The 21,622-nt window shown below is 42.6% G+C and overlaps 1 protein-coding gene across 3 annotated transcripts in view; it reads left to right on the plus strand.

Annotated features, from left to right (window-relative positions):
• SORCS1 (sortilin related VPS10 domain containing receptor 1) overlaps positions 1–21,622 on the plus strand; it is a 315,355-nt gene that overhangs the window by 277,046 nt on the left and 16,687 nt on the right. For all 3 annotated transcript variants that reach the window (XM_068139413.1, XM_068139410.1, XM_068139411.1), the window contains exons 19-23: positions 7,603–7,789; positions 13,880–14,013; positions 15,895–16,018; positions 16,933–17,045; positions 21,397–21,528. In XM_068139413.1, coding sequence (XP_067995514.1) covers positions 7,603–7,789; positions 13,880–14,013; positions 15,895–16,018; positions 16,933–17,045; positions 21,397–21,528 — 690 coding nt within the window. The remainder of the gene's footprint in view (positions 1–7,602; positions 7,790–13,879; positions 14,014–15,894; positions 16,019–16,932; positions 17,046–21,396; positions 21,529–21,622) is intronic.

A 21,622-nucleotide genomic window follows, 5' to 3' on the forward strand; every position in this document is an offset into this window, starting at 1 on the left:
ATTAAAGATGCAAAACTAGTTGTACTCAAAAGCACAGTATGTATTTTTTTCATGGTATCCTGCTGTGCTCCCTGTTTTGATATCACAAGTTAATAATGATGACAGAAATGTGGAAACTTCATCCTAACTTTCAGTGCACATGCTGAGTCGTGGCTGTTTATCTTGCTAAGATCACCACATTCCTGTTAATAACACACAGATGAAACATCAGGACATTCCCTCCCCCATACCATTGTCGTCTGAATTATAATTGCCTTTTCTCTGTTACTGCTGGTTGGGAGAAATCAGTCCTTTACGCATTTTAAGATTCACTGCTGAAATACCAGGAAAATGTGTGAGCATTGACCTTGCCTTCATGATGACACACAGTACCACAGTCATCTAATGCACTTCCAATCACACAAGTTCAATTATTCTGCATAATTGAGGGTGGCTGTACTTAAAGATTCCTGTGGAGCACAGAAGATCTAGTCCTGCAGAAAAAGCTCATAGCTGAGTTGAGCTGGCAGAACTGGCAGTCAGAATTAATTATTTGATTAGTGCAATTAAATATTTTTGTGTGAAGAAGAAATACGTGTGGAAAGCATTGAGCTATTTGCTCTGATGAGAGACATTTCTATTCAGGTTTTGATTTTAGAGAGCTAAGAGCATCTCTCTGAAATCAAGAATTTACACAGGAAAGCATGCTTTTCAGTGTGTGATCAGGCTGAACTTGATTATCTGTTTAAAACTAAGCATATGCTTTAAGTAGACCTCTACTATTCAGTTGCAATGGAAATATATTTGCTGGATATTTTCTGACTGTGACAGTAAAATGCCAAATAGGGAAAAGAGTTAATCTGAAGAAAGCACAAAACATTAGTCCCTGAAGACAATCTAACAATAGCAGTGTCTCTCTCTTGCAAAGGATAATTAAATAAATTAGAGGACACAGTCTCAAGCTGCACCAGGGGAAGTTTAAGCTTGAGGTAAGGAGAAATTTCTTCACTGAGAGAGTCATTAGCCATTGGAGTGTGCTGCCCAGGGTGGTGGTGGAGTCACCATCCCTGGAGGTGTTCAAGAGGGCACTTAGTGCCATGGTTTAGTCACGAGGTCTTGGGTGACAGGTTGGACTTGATGATCTTTGAGGTCTCTTCCAGCCTTGATGATTCTGTGGTTCTGTCTTTTCCAACCTTATTGATTCTATGATTCTATTTTATGAAATTATCAACATCTGTAAGGGAGGCACACAAGTTAGTGCATAATCAGTGACTTAAGTATCATATGTGAAACATAGGAACTAAGATTTAAAACCTGGGACTGTATTTCATTGTTCAATACTGGAATACAAATACCGCAAGTCATTAAGGAAAATTAATGATTAGAGCTTTCTGGGCAAGATTCAGGATGAATATTTGAGAGAGAATCCTGTTAGGTGATAACAACAAAACACTGAGAGCTGCATGAAAGTAATCAAAATGTAAAAATATTGTTGCAAACTGTATGGGCTGTTTCTTGGTATGCCCTGAAGCAGGAAGCTTCACAGGATTTTTTGGAAGCATCCAGGTCTTGTGTACGCTGCAGACTGTGATTCTTTTGGAAAATGTGCATTTGGCTTGAGGGGACAGGGAGTGGAAACTTTTTCTTTGTGTGTGCTTAGAAACCTCTTGGATATTTAATGAGAAAATGCCTTCAAAAATATTACATTTCTAAATTACATTTTAGTTTAAATGTAGAAGTAAAGAACATGGGGCCTTGGGAAACTTGCTTTTAATGCCCATGGCTTTTTTTCAGGCTAAAAGGAATCATAGCTGAAAAAGATGGCTGAAAAGGATCTTTAAGATCATTGAGTCCAACCATAATCTGACTAACATGACCACTAAACCATGTCTTGAAGTGCCACATCTACACACTTCTTGAACACCTCCTGGGATGGCAACTCCACCAGCTCCCTGGACAGCCTGTTCCAATGCCTCACCATTCTCAGTAAAGAAGCTTTGCCAATCTAAACCTCCCCTGGCACAACTTAAACCCATTTCTTGTTGTCCTATCACTAGTTATGTGGGTGACAAGACCAACATCAACCTCACTCCAACCTCCTTCCAGGTAGTTGTAGAGAGCAATATCATCTCCCATTAGCCTTCTCTTCTCCAGACTAAACAGCCCCAGCTCCCTCAGCCTCTCCTTGTATGACATGCCCTTCAAACCCCTCACCAGCCTCACTGCTCTTCTCTGGACACACTCCAGGACTTTTCTATATGTCTTTTCTATACTGGTGCACCCAGAACTGAACACAGTACTCATGTGTCTAAAGTTCAGCATATTCTGAAGTCTTTGGCCAGGAAAAAAGCCTGTATTAAGATTGCAATGTATTTTCAGGTTATATCCAAATATGTGCATATTCCACATATCTAGTACATAGTAAAAAAAATCCATCAGAAGGGCTTTCGTTTTTTCAGTTATTGTAATTGGTTGCTGACTAGCTTAGTGTGATTAAAATGCAGGAACTGAATGCAGAGGTATCGCCACAAGCAGCCAACTTGGCAAATTTCTCCTTGGATGCCTTCAGAGCACTGGCATTTAAAGGTCTTTTACAATGAAGACCAGAGAGGCTGCCCAAAGATAGCTCAGTGCTGATTGCATCCAAGTGCTTTGCTGTGGCTGTGGAAGTAATGCAGGGAGTTTTGTGTCTGGCTTAATTGAGATAAAAGCTTGAGAAAAGCCCTATCGTGTAGTATTGGGCTTGTCAAAATGACAAGATGCTGGAAGAAGCAACAGGGAAAGTTCTTGCAAGGTGTACGTATATGCATCAAATTGTTGCAAAACAAAACTTGTCTTGGTAAGGCAGCCACTTGCAAGTGTCTCTGAGACAGACAGCTGGGGCTGATGTAGATCAGGTGTGGGCTGTATAGGAAGTGTTTGAATTTTGGTTCACCTGCTTTCTCTTCCCATCTTATTCTGCCTGTGCTCTTACCTGGCACAGATTAAAAAATAGAACAAGTCAAAACACAGTCTCTGTTTTCCTGACTTTTTTTCCCCCTCTCACTTCCTAAGCTAAAATTTTAAATGTCAGCTTTTCAGAATGTGGCATTTTCAGAGAAATGGTATAGCCTGAATCTTACTGAATGGAAAATGTATTTCCAGTTCAAAGGGTTTTAAAACAAAACAGGAAAGGCCAAGACAAATGAAAGAGACTGGGAGAACAGCAGCTGAAGCTCTTCTCTAATTAGATTTTCAGATGTCTCTGTCAGCACCTTTTCTCCCTAAGGAATTTGGAAGAAAAATTGAAATCTAAATCTTGCATGCCATAGAAATGGCTCCCTTCCCTGGCAGCACCTGTAGACACCACAGGTTTCATGGCTATGGACAAAATGAAGGCAAGAGCAAAACCATTCATTAGAGCACACTGTCAGAAATAGGACTGTTCTAAAGTGCTGTCCCCCTTTTCATCTTCCTCTGTCATCTCAAATATATAGAGGAATATACCTTGACCTGAAACAGACTTTAACTGCATGACCTCAAATATATTCAGAGGTGATAAAACCAGCAGGGTCACTGTGGTGGTGCAATTTTAACCATATGAGCAGCTTTTTGACAGAATTTCTTTTTTAGTAAGAAAAGATGGATAAAACCCTCATGATGATGGACCTAGAGTAATTGGGAAAGCATCTCTGCTGAGTGGGATCTAGCCAGATGCTCTGTGATGTGTGTGTAGACTTTACAGCTTTTGGAGCTGATCTGAGCTGTTCCAGATTTTCCCCAGTATAACTCAAATCAGAAACTGGGCTAAAACTTCAGTGGCAATTCTTCTTTTGCTTTGTGCTTATGGGTGGCTTGAATGATAGATTTGGATATCTAGATCTTTAGATAGACCAGATCTACAGAAGGAATTTTTTACACTAAGGATGGTGAGACACTGGCCCAAGTTGCCCAGAGAGGTGGTAGATGCCCCACCCCTGGGCATGTCCAATCTAAAGGGACCCAGCTTCCTGAGCCTTTCCTCATAAGGCAGATGTTCCACTCCCTTAATCATCTTTGTGCCTCTATGCTGGATTCTTTCAAGCAGTTTCCTGTCCTTGAACTGAGGGGCCAAGAACTGGACACAATATTCTTGATGCAGCCTCACCAGGGCAGAGTAGAGGGAGAGAGGAACATCTCTTGACCTACTGGCCACATCCCCTTCTAATACATCCAGTATTCCATTGATCCTCTTGGCCACAAGGTCACATTCCTCGCTCATGGTGACCCTATCGTCCACTCCCAGGTCTGTTTCCCCAGAGCTGGTCTCCATCAGATCTGTCCCTAACCTATACTGGTACAGGAAGTTGTTGTTTCCCAGATGAAAAATCTGGACAGGCTGGAGAGGCGGGCTGAGAAGAATCTCAAGGGGTTCAATAAGGCAAAGTGTAAGTCCTGCACCTAGGTCAGGGTAATTATAGACATTAATGCAGCCTGAGGGATAATGAAATTGAGAACAGCCCTTCAGAAAAAGGCTTGGGAGTGCTGGTGGATGAGAAGTTGGACATGAGCCAACACTGTGCACTTGCAGCCCAGGAGGCCAATCACATCCTGGGCTGCATCAAAAGAAGAGAGAGAGGGGATTCTGCCACTTTGCTCTGGTGAGACCTCACCTGGAATACTGCATCCAGCTCTGGAGCCTTCAACATAAGAGAGACATGGACCTGATGGAGCAGGTCCAGAGGAGGGCCACAAAAATGGTCAAGGGGCTAGAACACCTCTCTTATGAGGACAGGCCGAGGGACCTGGGGTTTTTCAGCCTGGAAAAGAGAAGACTCCAATGAGTCCTAATTGCAGATTTCCATCACCTGAAGGAGGCCTTCAAGAAGGCCAAAGAGGGACTCTTTACAAAGCTTGCAGTGATAGGATGAGGGGCAATGGTTTGAAATTAGGGAAGAGTAGATTTAGATTGGATGTCAGGAAGAGGTTCTAGACCATGAGGATGGGGGAACACTGGAACAGCGTTCCCATAGAGGTATCTGAGGCCCCATCCCTGGAGATAGTCAAGGTGAGGCTCAATATGGCTCTGAGCAATCTGATCTAGTGTAGGATACCCCTGCTCACTGCAGGTGGGTTGGACTAGATGACCTTAGGAGGCTACTTGCAACCCAAACCATTCTATGATTCTATAAGCAGGTGCTTAAACTTTTAGTAAAGCATCCATAGGAGAATTTGCTAAGACACTTGCAGAATGGAAGCCTTAGTAGTTTGTGTTGCTCAAGCACCTTGGGTTTAACAATATGTCATTGAAAATTCCAGATGTTACCAAGTTAATTACTAAGAGAAACTTAGTTAAGAACTACACAGGGGCAACCTGGAGCTGAGTTGACATGCAAGATCCCTGTGTTTGTTTCTAAAAAGATATTCAGGTTGGCTTTCTCAGTAAGGTCTCAGCCCCTCAGGGGTCATTTGCCCTCACCAGTGATCTCAAGGAGAGAGCAGGGAATTCCTGTCTTTACCTTCAAGAGACCAGGAGGTAAGTGGCATGAGATATCTGTAAGAATCCCTAGGCCTGTGCCTTTGTCAAGAGATGTCTTTCCCCTGGTACACATTCAGTCTGGATCCTCCAGAAGAGAGTAAGAGAGTTTATTTTGTCTCATCCATTTGGAGGTAAGGGAGTTTCCAGCAGGGTGCCAAGGCAGTGTAGTGACTACAACTTTAGTTTATAAATAGAGAGCATCTGGGAAAAGTCTCTCTGGCTATCCCTAGGTATGGCTCTGCTCCTCCTGCTTTCCTTTCAGGTAAGTCTCCACTGTTTCTGCTTTCACAGGTTACAAATAGACTGAGAGAAGGAGAGGAATATAAAACATAAGCTTTATGTTATGATTCCTTTAAGTTCTGATTAGCTTTAAGTTATGATAAGCTTTGAGTTGTGATTTCTTCCCACAGTCACACACACACATTTCCCTTTCTGATGTGGCAATCTGCCTGATGCCAACCATTTGCCAGTTGGGCATCCAGAAGATTGTTCTTATTTCAAAGGAAAAGGAAAACGCTAAAAAAACACCACCTCCATAACCCCCAAACTGAAGTAAATTAAATGTTCTTTCAGCCAACTTTATGAACTGCCTTCAGCTATTAATTTACCAGCATTCTTCCAGAGAGTGGCAGCTGCTTCAGCGCACCAGGCTGCAGAACGAGCTGCTCCATGGCAACAGCCAGCAAGCATGAATATAACCAGCATAAGTATCATGCAGAACCTCTGAGGGGGGACTTCAAAAGGAGCAAGAATGCCTAAAGTTAGGACAAGGTATTGTATCTTACCTGAAAGAGAGAGGATCTATAGCAGCCACACTTGTTGTACAGGTCAGTGTGGGCTGTGTAATTATTCACCTGCCAGAAGCTGCCCTTACCATAGACATATCACTGCCTTATGAGATAAGAACATCTTACAGGTGTTTCTAGTATGTGTGGCATAAGTTATATGGAATTTTTTGGTGTGCTGCCTTTTACACACTTGCAAACAAGCAAACAAATTAAAAAACTGCTTTTTCATTGTTAATCAGAGGTGTAAGGAAATTGCATCATTCTCCTCTTGTGGGGTTTAAAACCCTTTTTGGGCTGGGCAACCTACATAGAGTTTGATGAATGTGCATGTACCAGACTGGAATTCAGTTTCAGGAGTGAAAGCTTAAAAACCTCATTCAGGATTGTTTCACTTTAGTGGATCTCTATTCTGACGTGGAGAATATAGATTCGTGATATATCCTTGGCTTTTGGTTTGTGGTGGCATTTGTATGTTCATTTATTTGTTTCTCAGCTGTGACTATTTACTTATTTACTTACTTATTTATTGTAATTTATTTTAACAGTTTTGCAACATGCTAGATTAGCAGCCCAGGAGACTAATAGCACAAAGTGGCAGTCTGAATTATATCACAGACCTGCTTTTCTGGAATTATCTCTGGGCAGTATGAGAAGAGTTTAATCAGCTCTGTCAATTCATTAGCCCTTCCCTTCTGAGGCAGGCACAGAGGGTCCCACTTAGCGCCAGCAGTGTTGGTAGCTGCTCTGAAATAAATACAAATCCAGCTCATTTAAATCAGGCCACTGAGCAAGTCATAAGCTGCTGTAAGCTGTTGTTATGTAAGGCTGAAGTGGTTCTTTTGACATGCCATTGCTTTGATACAGTTGGACTTCTCAGTTTTATCCTTCTGCTTTTTATGGTTTTAAATACAAAAGATCACCATGTGGATTCTTTCAAAGACTCTTGAGGTAATCTCAATAGCTACCCATGTCCTGAGTGCTTGCTGAGATGAGCACAATTCCTCACTTTAACCCTGCACTTCACTGTAAGGAAATCCAAGGGAAGAAAGCAAAATATTTTCCAGAAGATCCCCTGTTCCTCCTGATGTAGGAGGAGAAGGAAGGGCTATGGTACACACCTTGGAAGATACCTCCTTGACAGTGCAGCTGAGTCAGCCTCACAAGGGGGCCACTTTTCTGTTCACTGGCTACTGAGCAAGTTGATGAAGTGACCACCTTTCCTCTGGTAATGTCAGACCCTGGGGCTATCTTCTGGTTGGTCTAGGTCACCCCACTGATCCCATCTCTCAAAAGTAAAATGGAGTCTATTCAAACCCTTTCTCTTTTGTGTCATCATAGGGAGACCTTCAGAGATCAGTCATTCAGGTGGATTTTGGAGATGGCATTGCTGTGTCATATGCCAATCTCAGCTCGACAGAAGATGGGATCAAGCACATCTTCCAAAATGTGGGCATATTTCGAGTGACTGTGCTGGTGGAAAACAGCCTGGGTTCCGACAACGCTGTCCTCTACCTGCATGTAACGTGTATGTATGTTCATACTCATTGTTAACTTCTATCATTCTTAAGAAAAGTATTACTTTTTCCATAAAGGTGGCATTTGAGGCTTTGCAACTTGGAACAGCATGATGGGATATGGTGTTTGCCTGTCCTCCAGCGGAGGACTCCAAAATGAGAGGAGACAGAGACAGTAACATCTGTGTGCTTTTTAAACCATATTCGATCTCTAATTTTGGATAGTTTAATTTGGGATGCCTCAAAAGTGTGTCCAGCCCTTTCTGACATGGATCTTCATCTCATTAGCATGTTTGCACTTCCAGAAAAACAAGGACATCCAGCATCTTTAATCACTTTCAAAGGCCTTGGCTTTTACTTTGTACGTGTTTTGCCCTCTAATGAAATGCAGCCACCTCTGTGATGGAAACCAGTACATTTCAGTCTTTCTGTTGTCATAGGAACCAAAATCTTGGTGTTAAAGAGTATTACTGTAAAAATATTATCTTCATATTGCTCTTCTGCTGTTCTTTTTAACCTTCTTATTTTTCATCTCTCTCTCTCTCTGGCATACAATTGAAATGTATCTCAAGTCCTTGCATAAAACCAGCAAAGTGTTCTTTCATATTTATTGTAACACATGATTATGAACCTGAAGGGTCAACCTATTATTGAAATATTGTAACATCCCTAATGGAGTGGTTGTTTTCTTTATACAGTGGGAATGTTTTTGGTCAATTATTTGTGTTTTCAACTGTGTTCCTCCATGCCAGATTTACTGAAAGAAAAGGGAATGCCAAAATTTAAAGTCATGCTTACAGAAATGTCATTTACTCTCTACCAAATGAACTCTACATATTGTCTAGGTAATTTAGCACATTCTACATACTTTAACTCTAGTTTTAAAGTTACTTCATACAGCATGAAAGCATCTGCCTCTTCAGGGGAAGAGGACAGCTCTTTAATGGTGCACTTTCAGATCAACAGATGGGAGCAGTGGGAAGTACAGTTGTGGGAGCATTAGAATGGAATAGAATAGAATAGAATAGAATACAATACAATACACCAGGTTGGAAAAGATCTTTGAGATCATCGAGTCCAACCTATCACCCAACACCATCTAATCAACTAAACCATGGCACCAAGCACCCCATCCAGGCTCTACTTAAACACCTCCAGTGATGGTGACTCCACCACCTCCCTGGGCAGCCCATTCCAGGGGCCAATCACTCTGTGAAGAATTTCTTCTTAGCATCCAGCCTAGAGAAGCAAGAGCAAATATCTAGCTTCAAAAAGACCCTTGGTTCATGGTGATAGTGTGCCATTCATGATTCCCTAACCTGATAGATCATGGTCTGTGGCAAACTTTTGTCACATAATCCATCAGCACACTACCTTTGAAAAACTCAAAATACCTTGCAGAAATAGCTGTATTCATAAGTAAGCTTACTGTGAAGCTTAGGATTTTGATTCAGTGCTTAGCCTGTATGACTTCTGTGCTAAGGCACTGGTGAATCAAGGGAAATTCAGTTAGAATAGAATAGAATAGAATTAACCAGATTGGAAAAGACCTTTGTGATCATCGAGTCCAACCTATTCTCAGCTTTTAGGCAGCTACAGACCTTTTTTGTTTGGTTGGGGTTCTTTGGGTTAGTTTTTTGGGTTTTTTTTTAGCTGTTTAAATGTTATCCTAAGCTGGGTAGAGAAAAGAGCTTCTGCTCAGAATAGATATATATATATATATATATATTCTTCTATTTAATTTCTTCAGTTCTGGAGTCATATTCTAGTTTCCCTCCCTGCATGTTCTTGTGTAATTATCACAAGAGCAGCTGTGGGCTGGGAATGTAGAAATCCCCCTCCCACTGCTGCTGATTATGAAAGTCAGCTCAACAGGAGCTGTGCTTTGTTTGGCATTTTTTGTTTTGTTTTGTTGGTTTTTCTTTTCTTTGTAAAGGTCATTGGAAACAAATAGAAAAGTGTTTTGGTGGTTGATATTTCAAAGGAAGTTCTGACAGCCTCTGCAAGCAGGGTTTGTAATTGTTCACTGTTTGACAAGAGATGATTCCATGGGGACCACTGCACATGCTCAGTCGATCTGCAAAGTAATGAGACCACACGAAGCAGCAACTGCTTTCTTATGCAGCAACCACAAAATGGAAGAAGGCAGGTGTCCTTCGCTCTCACTTGTTGTGGCTTTCTGTTTTAAAGCTGTTTTAAGCCATTTTCTTGAGACATTGAAGGCATAAGAACCATTTTTTATTATTTAAGCAGTACAAGAGATAACTAACATTCACATAGGTTTGTGTGACTTTGCAGCTGATGGTGTGTTTCTGTGCTTTGCATAAGCAATTCTAGCATGGAACCCCCTGGAGAGCTGACAGCTCTAAGGGGTATGTCTCACCTTTCTCCACATGGTGAGAATTAAGAGACTTCAAAACAGGTTGCAGAGCAAGCATAGTACCATTCAGACTAACAATTGATTTGCTGAGGACGCAGACATACCATAAATCCAGTCAACCCACAGCCTAACACCAAGATCAAAAAGAAAAGCTTTTGCACGTTATTTAAAGGCTTGCAATAGCTCTGATGAATATTCTGCTTGTAAAAATATCTGTACTTTCCATAGATACACACTCACTGTATTGCTAAGGTTTGCAGAAATGCAGTGTGCAGCCTGAGGATCCAGAGAGTTTTAGAGAAGAGGAGGCTCAGGGGAGACCTTATTGCTCTCTATAACTACCTGAAAGGAGGTTGTATACAGGTGGGGCAGGCAACCAGTGGCAGAACAAGAGGACACAGTCTCAAGCTGCACCAGGGGAAGTTTAGGCCCAATGTGAGGAGAAAGTTCTTCACAGAAAGAGTTGTTTGCCATTGGAATGTGCTGCCCAGGGAGGTGGTGGAGTCACTGTCCCTGGAGGTGTTCAAAAAAAGGATTGGATGTGGCACTTGGAGCCATGGTTTAGTTGTCATGAGGTGTTAGGTATTAGGTTGGACTTGATGATCTCTGAGGTCTTTTCCAACCTGTTTGATTCTATGATTAGGAAGGAATATTAGCTGGCTGACCCCTTGTTACAGGGTTATTACTCCATTGTGCTCAGCCTGGTCTGGTCCTTTAAACACCTTTCCCTACTCATAGCCAGCATCCTTGTTGAGGGAAGGGAGAACTTGCTGAGGGAAGGTGTTGAGCCATAGTTCTTGTGCTCAAAAGGTTGAGAGCAAAGCCTTCATCCTGTGTCCTTCTCATCCTGCTGCAGACATTGGGCCAGTGCACAGTAGCTGTGCCTTTGCTGCAGTTAATCCAAGGATCCAGATACACAGGCTATTGTAAGGCAGGAACATTTTGGAGTGGATGGACAGTAAATTGTATATAAACTGCTTCTCCATTCAACAGGCTGTCACTGAACTCTCCTGACAGGTCAAAAAAATTTCCCCTGGAAAGTTGGTTATGCATTTGCCTCAATGCTTCAGAATGACATCACCTGCCCAATTGAGTCTTTAGAGGAGCTTCTCCCTTTCTGATGTCTGTGACTTGTTTTTCCTGGGGCAGGTGAAGGTCTGTAGTCTTCAAGACCCTGCATGAAACTTACCTTCAAATTTATCTGGGAGAAAGCAAGTCTTCTACCAAGCTAAGGACCTATCTGGAGTGAGCTATCCCCATCTGCTGGCCAGATCATAGTTCAGCATTTCAGCCACTTTGACCCATCAGCTATGTGCACAGAAATACTCAGGCAGAAATGGCTTGCTTGAGCTGTTCTTCCATGTTCATTCCTAACTGACATATGGTGTAGGTTCAGGGAGGTGCTGGGCACTCTCTGCAGTGCAGGATCATTTGAGCTGTATTCAGTGCAGCTATGCTATTATGTTGGAGTGTGTTAGATTCCACATGGACTCCATTATCACTGCTGTCACCACACCCAGTGTTAGGAAATGTGCTCCCTCAGAGGGCTATGCTGACATTGAGCATTTAGCAAACATCCCAAAGAATACTAGAACTGCAAAATATTTAGCCTGGGAAGCTGCTGGCTTTCAGATCTCAGGGTTTTTCTGAATGCATGTGCAATGCAGACACAGAAATGTATCTGAGTGGATGACCACCATTAAAATCATGAGGGTTAACTTCTGCCTTCTCAGGAATTTTCAAGAAGCTTATTGACTGCTGATTGTAAAGGGAAAAAATAGCCACAGTCTGCTCTAAAGCACGCTTTGGTTAGTCTGATCATGGATAACTCTTAATTGGGCTGCTTAAGTTAAACAACAGCTGTCTACAGCCCAGAAAAAAAAAACAGCTGAATTTCAGTAATAAGTCAGGAACATTGGTCCTTGTTTATTCTTCATATTTTTTATGTAGTCTGATTTGGGATCTTTTTTTTTCATCTCTGTACTATACAGGGTACTTGGTCCAAAATGTGTGGTGTTCCTTTAGATTGAAAAGCAAGGTCTAAGTGATGGTACATGCATGGAATATGTCCTGAAAAATCCCTTCCTGAAATATATTAAATCCTGTAGCAATGTAGCTCAACTTCATATGGACAATGCAATGTATCTCGAGTCCATATGGACAAGCAATCAGTGAGGAGCCTGCAGATGTGACCTTAATGTGTTTAAGAAACCCATGTCACCTGAGATTTCTTTCTCTCTCCCTGTCAGGACAGTTGCATTATTCTCTAAGTGAGCAGTCACAACCCATTTTGAAAAATAATCTATAGGACAAGATAAAACAACAAGGTCTATCCAGAAGATAGGAAATGTGAAACCCTGGGCATAATGTCACTTTGTCAAATGAATTATGTTCTGTTTATACTAAAGAAATCAGTGTTTATTGAGGAAACAGAGGGAGTGTAAAGCAACATTAAAAAGAAGGTGGTTGGTGAATAACTGCCTCCAGACAGAGTTTCAGCTGATATGAATAGATAGATCACTGCTGAAGTTCACCAGATCATAGCAGTTTGCATCAGCAGAGATGCTTCATGTCCACTGAAACTATTTGTTCTGCACATTCTTATGTCTTTGCATTGGAGGCTATATTCACATTAGAGGGCTCTGCCCCTATTTTATTAAGTTGTTGATAAAGTCCCTGAGTATATGATATTTGTGCAGTAGGGAGTCCATGTTTTTCAGGTACAGGGATAGCTTTTGTTTTATGAGGAAAGTGGCACCAAGCCAAAATATTAACTGTCATGCCCCATAGTGTTTTGGAGGACTGTTCTCCCCTAAACCAATGAATATCAATGAATATTGAGGGACCTCGACAGACTGGACAGATGGGCAGAGTCCAACGGGATGGCATTCAACAAGTCCAAGTGCCGAGTGCTGCACTTTGGCTACGGCAACCCCATGCAGAGCCACAGGCTGGAGAGCTCCCAAACAGAGAGGGACCTGGGGGTGCTGATCGACAGCCACCTGAATATGAGCCAGCAGTGTGCCCAGGTGGCCAAGAGGGCCAATGGCATCCTGGCCTGCATTAGGAATAGTGTGGCCAGCAGGAGCAGGGAGGTCATTGTGCCCCTGTACTTTGCATTGGTTAGGCCGCACCTTGAGTACTGTGTCCAGTTCTGGGCCCCTCAGTTTAAGAAAGACATTGAGACACTTGAACGTGTCCAGAGAAGGGCAACAAGGCTGGGGAGAGGCCTTGAGCACAAGCCCTATGAGGAGAGGCTGAGGGAGCTGGGACTGTTTAGCCTGGAGAAGAGGAGGCTCAGGGGTGACCTCATTGCCCTCTACAACTACCTGAAGGGTGGTTGTAGCCAGGAAGGGGTTGGTCTCTTCTCCCAGGCAACCAGCACCAGAACAAGAGGACACAGTTTCAAGCTGTGCCAGGGGAGGTTTAGACTCGAGGTGAGGAGGAAGTTCTTCACCGAGCGAGTCATTCGTCATTGGAATGGGTTGCCCAGGGAGGTGGTTGAGTCATCGACCCTGGAGGCGTTCAAGGGGAGATTGGACGTGGCACTTGGTGCCATGGTCTAGTCATGGGGTCTGTATTGATAGGTTGGACTCGATGATCCTCGAAGTCCTTTCCAACCTAAGTTACACTGTGATACTGTGATCCCTGCAGTTCTGTTCTCCTTCAGCTTGATGTTTCAGACAGAGGGAGGACTCATCTGCTGCTTCTGTCTCTGCAGGCCCTTTGGAACATGTTCATTTATCTCTACCATTTGTCACTACAAAGAACAAGGAGGTCAACGCCACAGCATTACTGTGGCCAAGCCAAGTGGGAACACTTACTTATGTCTGGTGGTTTGGAAACAACACAGAGGTTTGTATTCCCTATGGACTGATATCAAACTATGATGGAGAAGCTTTCTGACTGAGGAGGGAGGGAAAGAGTGATCTGGGAAAGCTTCTAAACAGTCACACATGCAAGAAATTTATAAATGAGACCAAGATACTGGTGGTTCCTTGACATACCAATGCTGAAATATAAGAACTGCTCTGTGTTTGTTGCTGTGGCTTAGCTGTAGGGTTTATTGCCATCTCCTGCAAATTGCCAATAGGTTTTTCCCTGCATTTACATCCAACATGGATGTCATGAACCAAAATCTGGAAGAGTTTCTAATGTGTTCTTCCCCACCTTCCTTTCTTTGATAACAACAAAGCAAAACAAACAAAAGGAAACTTACCTTTTAAACTGAAACTTTTTATATCTGGAACTGGCTTTACATAGCTGTGGAGTTTAAAGCTCATTTCTCTAGTGACTCACCAGTGAGGACACTGCCATCAGTCTCCCCTTAAATATGCTGAGCTCAGTCCCGAGCCCCCACACTCTGTGCTAAACCACATGTGCAAGAAAAAGTTACCATCATGTGGTAGTGGTGGATAAAATGGTTCTTAATACACCTCCCAGCCTCTAGGTTCTGCTTAGATATAAGAACAGCATGTACCACATCCTGCTTCCAATGTTGGTAAATCTGCACAGGTCTTATAACTGTTCATTTGCATATCTTTATGGATTAATTACCCAAGGACCCTAATTAGTTTTCTGAGGGGAGAGAATCTCGTGGATTTTGTAGAGCCAAGAGGGACCTTCAACTAAATGCTGTTACCTTCTGCATAATGCAGGTCACAGGGGTTCATCAGTGCCTTCTGTTTTAACTCCTTGTGACTAAGGCAGAACCTGACTTCTTGTTGTTATTTTGTATCATAATTTCCATCAAATGATGGAGAACTCACTGCTTCTGTTTCATACCCTCTCTCCCAGTCTTTTTCCCCACAGCTCATTATCATGAGCACTGAACACATGCACTGTATTTATAGTCTGAAATTATCTAGCTTGGGTTTCAAGCTGTTGGATCTTGTTATGCCTTTGTGTATAGATTAAAGAACTCTCTGTACTATCAGAAATCATCTCCCCCTAGAGGTACTTACAGGCTGTGATTGTCACCTTTTAACCTTCCCTCTGATCTGCTAAGCTCGTAATTGATCAGAGTTGGTCTAACTCTGTTCTCATTGAAGTGAGTGTTTTACTGCAGATTACAATGGCAACAGAGTGTGAGCTAATACCAGATGCTTTGAAGATCTCACTCAGAATTCATTATTAAGCAAAACCAGAAGTTGGGGCAGGGACTGCTGAAAAGGGACACAACTCACTACATTGTGAAGCAAGCTGAGGGTGACTATATCCTCTCTAAATGCTGTCACATTCCAACAACGATGTCTCCATGTCAAAGGATACCACAGGAGAAAAACTGAGAAATCTTAATTTTCATCCTACTTCTACCACAAACTTCTTGAGTCACCTAAAACAAATTACTTACAGCTAGATCTGGGAAAGGAGCATGACACCTGAACAGTGAGTCTTGCAGACCGTTGTATTGTGATCTGGGCCTCTCCAGGGTGTGCAGCAAACATGGACACTTTAACACAGGACCCGGAACAGCCAGCCTGATAAGTGGGGAGAAAACACTGGGATCTTAAAACTTAACTTCTTTGGAAATTATAGACCCCTCACTTTGAGCTTCAGGAGGACATCCCCATCTGGATTCCTAGATCCTCCCCAGAAAATTGGCTTACATGTCACAGGATCCCTTGTAAGTCTTAAGTTTCCAAGCCATCTCAACAAGCTAGAGAGCCAACTCACTTTTTTCCTTTCCTTTCCAGAAAAATTAACCCAATGTATCTTTTTCTGATGAATTTACAGCCATTGATCACATTGGAAGGAAGCATCACATTTACATTTTCTGTGGAAGGGATGAACACCATCACTCTTCAGGTCTTAGCAGGAAACAGCATACTTCAGGATACAAAGACTATTGCTGTGTATGGTGAGCTCTTCCCCCTTCATTTCACACAAGATTCTCCATAGTCAAGAGCCAGAGAACCAGGTTAGCTGGCAGCAACATAAAGTGTTTTATTCCAGAATGCTTTGAGAGAGGTCATAAGGTCAGTTTCAGCGTTACCAGCCACCCACTGACATTAGTCCAGACGGAGATGATTACAGACCATAGATGATCTTTTCAGAGCCCTCTGCATCTTGACTATCACTGTTTGGTCATCCCACATGACTGTCAAAATATTAGGTCATTTTGCAACTTGGTTTTCCCCCCTTTTGGCCAGCAGAGGCCTCTTAACTCATGCAAAAGCAGCTTAGCTTAAAAGATAATGCTGTGTGCTACAGTTCTGTACAGAAACCTATACTGATTTGATATTGCACAGAGGCCTTAGAAACAGTGAGGGCACACAGATACATGGTTGAGATAGAGCAGAGGAACCACTGGCAATCCCAGTTTTAGCTGTTTATACTAAGCACATGGATAGTGATCAGTGTGGGCACCTCTGTTAACAGCAACAAAGATTAAGAAGTATGTTTTCCAAAGCTAGTCCTCTCCCCTCTCTTATCCTCATGCTCTTCCAGTTAAAATTCCAAGTGTTTGGCAATGCTTATGAGAGTACAATCACAGCTTCTTTCAGAGGGCTTGCCCACTTCAAAAGTCAAGATGAAGGTAGCATTTTATTTACATTCCCAACATCTCTCCCTTTTCAGTGCACTGAAACAAGGACTGATTACTTTTTTGCTCAAGCAGTGAATCTCTCAGGCACACTGCTGGATTCTTTGACAGTCTGTGCACTACTTGCAGACTGAGTAAGCCAAACATGAGCTCTCACTAGGTTCTGCACACTCGTTTGGCACTGGGGCATTTCACAGTCCTTACTCACCACCATGTCCTTGTATCTGCAGAGCACTTTCAGTCCTTGCGGTTATCATTTTCTCCTAACCTGGATGACTACAACCCTGATATCCCAGAGTGGAGGAGGGACATCAGCAGAGTAGTTAAGAGAGCTCTGGTGGAGGTAAGCAATATGCATAACCTGTGTTACAGTGGTTCTGGTTTCTGCTTTGTGCTTACATTACTGACTGGATCAAGCTGTCCTCTCAAGGTGTCTCTGTTTCTACCAACTATAAAGAGACCAGACTAATATTTAAGGCCAGAATTCTGAATTTTTAGACTGATAAAATTTGATGCTCAGAGTCAGCCTGCAGTTTATTCCTCTTAATGACAGTGGATTATGTGGAATATTTCTGAGAAAAAGCGATATAGAAAATAAATGGCTTGGAGCTGCCTATAGCTGCACAAATGACTTTACTGCTGCATACCAATTCATACTTTTTCTTTACTACTGTTCTTATACAGCAGTGTAAAGTAGTGCTGTTCTAATGGAATTAAATATATGCTGTAGGAAATTTAGGAGACCTGAAAGAAACCAATTTTTACTACAGAGAAGAGCACTACAATAAGTGTTTTGTCTTTCACATAGCCTGAGGGTCACATGTCAGGGATTGGATGCTACTTTTCTTGTCAACGCTGCGGAGAAGCTCTGAAGATCCTTCTTTAACTGTGGAACAGGATGTCATTAAAATATTCTTGTGTGGCTGAAGAATTGGATTTCAAACTGAGAGACGAAGAAAAGTTAGAAGAATCAACTGGGGTTTCTCAGCTCAGCAGAAAAACAGTGACAGAAAAATAGTGACAGAAACTGTGTGAAACAGTTTCTGATTATTTTTTTTTTTCCTCAGTAAAGATACTCAGATTTTGAAAGGCCACAAGACTTGTAGATGTTATTTGTGAGGTTATGTGTTCATTTGTGGCATCATCTCTGCAAAAAGACTGGAAAGACAGGCACTTGGTGCTAATCAATTGCATGCAAACTTGCCAGGTTTGTTTCTGAGAAGTCTTTATTAGAATAAAACTCTTTATTAGAATAAACCAAACCAGGTTGGAAGAGACCTTCAAGATCATCGTGTCCAACCCATCAACCAATCCAACCCACCCAAACAGCTAACCCATGGCACCAAGCACCCCGTCAAGTCTCCTTCTGAACACCTTCAATGACGGCGACTCCACCACCTCCCCGGGCAACCCATTCCATAGCGCAATCACTCTTTCTGTATAGAACTTCTTCCTAACATCCAACCTGAACCTCCCCTGGCGCAGCCTGAGACTGTGTCCTCTTGTTCTGGTACTGGGTGCCTGGGAGAAGAGACCATCATCAGCCTGTCTACAACCTCCCTTCAGGTAGTTGTAGAGAGTGATAAGGTCACCCCTAAGTCTCCTCTTCTCCAGGCTAAGCAGCCCCAGCTCCCTCAGCCTCTCCTCATAGGGCTTGTGTTCCAAACCCCTCACCAACTTTGTTGCTCTTCTCTGGACTCGTTCCAGCAAGTCAACATCCTTCCTAAACTGAGGGGCCCAGAACTGGACACAGTACTCGAGGTGTGGCCTAACCAGTGCAGTGTACAGGGGCAGAATGACCTCCCTGCTCCTGCTGGCCACACTGTTCTTGATGCAGGCCAGGATGCCATTGGCCCTCTTGGCTGCCTGGGCACACTGCAGGCTCATGTTAAGCCTACCATCAACCAGCACCCCCAGATCCCTCTCTGCCTGGCTGCTCTCTAGCCACTCTGACCCCAGCCTGTAGCACTGCATGGGGTTGTTGTGGCCAATGTGCAGAACCCGGCATTTGGATGTGTTAAATCTCATGCCGTTGGATTCTGCCCATCTGTCCAGCCTGTCCAGGTCTCTCTGCAGAGCCTCTCTACCCTCCAGCAGATCAACTCTTGCCCCCAGCTTGGTGTCGTCAGCAAATTTACTGATGATGGACTCAATGCCCTCATCCAGATCATCAATAAAGATGTTAAAGAGCACAGGGCCCAGCACTGATCCTTGGGGCACACCACTAGTGACTGGTTGCCAGCTGGATGTGGCACCATTCACCACCACTCTCTGGGCTCGGCCCTCCAGCCAGTTCCTAACCCATCGCAGTGTGCTCCCGTCCAAGCCATGGGCTGACAGCTTGGCCAGCAGTTTGCTATGGGGGACGGTGTCAAAGGCCTTGCTGAGGTCCAGGTAGACTACATCAACAGGCCTCCCCACATCCACCAGGCGGGTCACCTGATCATAGAAGGAGATCAGGTTGGTCAGGCAGGACCTGCCCTTCCTAAATCCATGCTGGCTAGGCCTGATCCCTTGGCCATCCTGTAAGTGTTGTGTTATTGAACTCAGGATGACCTGTTCCATGATCTTGCCTGGCACTGAGGTCAGGCTGACAGGCCTGTAATTCCCTGGCTCATCCAACCGGCCCTTCTTATGGATGGGCACCACATTGACTACCTTGCTTCCATTTCCTCAAAAGATAGGTGGGAGAGAAGGAAAGGAAAAATAACAGCAATTTTCCAGAGCTTGCTCTTCTGACTTCTTTATCTCTGTATCAAGTATTCAAGGATCCATTTATCTTCAGGATGAATTTGCAGAATATAAAGAAGTCAATAAAATAAAATCAAGCTACAAACCCACCCACCCACCCACCACCACCACCCCCCCCCAACTATAAAACTACAGTACCCAGGCTAGATTCAAAAGCAGAGCAGGGAAAACACAATGAGGATTTTTTGCTGTTTTGAGTAAAAAACATATAATACATTGATAGCTAATTATCCCTCTTTATATAGCTAAATAATTCACCTTAAACCAGCTTTGTGAGAAGTTCCTGTAAAAATTAAAGACAAAACCAACAGATTTCTACAGCTATTAAGCAAACTATATAAAAATGAGTTGAAGAACTAAATAATTCAGTAGGAAATTGCATCTGTGCTAGAGAATTTTTATGAACTTTTATTAAAGTATTACATTCTTATTGCAAAGTATCTTAGACCTGGATAAAAATTCTGCATAGGAAATGATGATTACTAAAATGTGATCTTCTCTCTGGGGAGGGATAATCTCATGTTACCACAAAATACTCTATTTTGTGCTATCATCATAACTATTTGCTCACATCGTTGAGTTTTCTGAGTCTTGCCAACCACTTTTGATGAAGAAGAATGGACTGAATAGGTCAACTAGAAGCTTGCAGTCAAAAAAAAACACACCCAGAAAACTAACAAAACCCACCAAAACAAAACAAAAAACTCCCAGCATCTGAAAACAAAAACATCCCATTAAGTGGTAATTTTCTTGACACCTTAGGTCAGCCTACTGGGCAAGCACAAATAATGCAAGCTCTGGCTTCTCAGGATGCTTGGAAAGAATGTCCAGGACCTTTACATTGTTACAGGTTTTGTTTTTCCTAAAGTCACATAAAAAGAAAAGAGCAACAGCAACAAAACCATGTGCTAGTGGAAGATAAGAGTTCCCTTTTCGCAACTCCACAAGGTATTCCCTGGACTCTCAGCAGTCATACATGAGATAGCTGCAGAATAAGCTCAGGTAGTGGTTATCTGTAATCAGTTTCATTGACTCGCTGTCCTCCATCCATTATTTCCATCAATGAGCAGCTGCTCTAAGTCTTTGCTCCTGACTACTAGGGAAAAGAATTCATGAGGTTTAGGTCAAACTAATGTTTGAGAGAGTTGCAAGTCCAGACTGCAGGGAAATCTCTATGCTGTATCCAGATGCTGTGGTCTGAGAGAGCACTTTTATTTCTTCTTTAAAAGTGACTTCTAAGTTCAGCACTTGAAAATTTGGTGTTTAAGTCAAAACCTTGAGATTTAAATGTGTTTGCTGGATGATCCACAACATATGGAGGCAATGGAGGAAGATTCAGCAAACTGTGATTCCCCTTTTGATGCTTCCTGAAGGCCAAACTAGCTCCTTTTCTGAAGAACAACTCTTCAGTCATTTTGTGATGTCATGGTAGCAACAACTGAAACCCATGACCAGAGATGTTGGTAGTGATGCCTATGGGGTACTTTTTTTTTTCTGAGTTTTGGCTAATTTTTTATGGAGATTTGAATTTTAACTGATTGCTGAAGACTTTCAGCCAACAAGAAAAAAATTGCAGGTGAATATAATCTTTAACAACTAGAGGGCAACAACAACAAAAAAAACTCCTCCTTAATTTGTGGAATGCACTCAGAATGTGAACTATAAGAATTTGTTTAGCTTTTGATATTCAAACTTGATGCATCATCTTCTCTCTTCCTGAGTCTCTATAAGGCTTTTAAGATATTTTGGCTAATCACTCCTCTAGATCAGGAAATTACTAATCCCTGACCTTTTACATGCAGTGGATTATGACAAGATTCTCCCTATGCTACCAAATATACCCTGCACCGTTTGTATGAGTACTCTCATGCCTTAGCAAAGAAGCACTCAGCATTCAGTGCCATCCCCACTATTTATCTGTCCATTATTTGTCTGTGTATCAGGCAATAGGTGTTTCAAGCAAGCACATTCTGGTCGCAGTGCTGCCTGGTCTGCCCACATCTGCTGAACTCTTCATTTTACCATATCAAGATGCCACAGGAGAAAATAAAAGAACAGCAGCAGACCTAGAGCAGGTATTGTGTCCATTACTTGAAGACATGCATGTCCATGTATTACTCTGTATGTGTGTATAGATATAGCTGTATGGGGTTTCCAAGCCTGGTTAGA

The sequence above is a fragment of the Melanerpes formicivorus genome, unplaced genomic scaffold (assembly GCF_026170545.1).
Source record: "Melanerpes formicivorus ecotype bairdi unplaced genomic scaffold, bMelFor1.0.p_v2 SCAF_6, whole genome shotgun sequence".
Taxonomy (NCBI): Eukaryota; Metazoa; Chordata; class Aves; order Piciformes; family Picidae; genus Melanerpes; species Melanerpes formicivorus.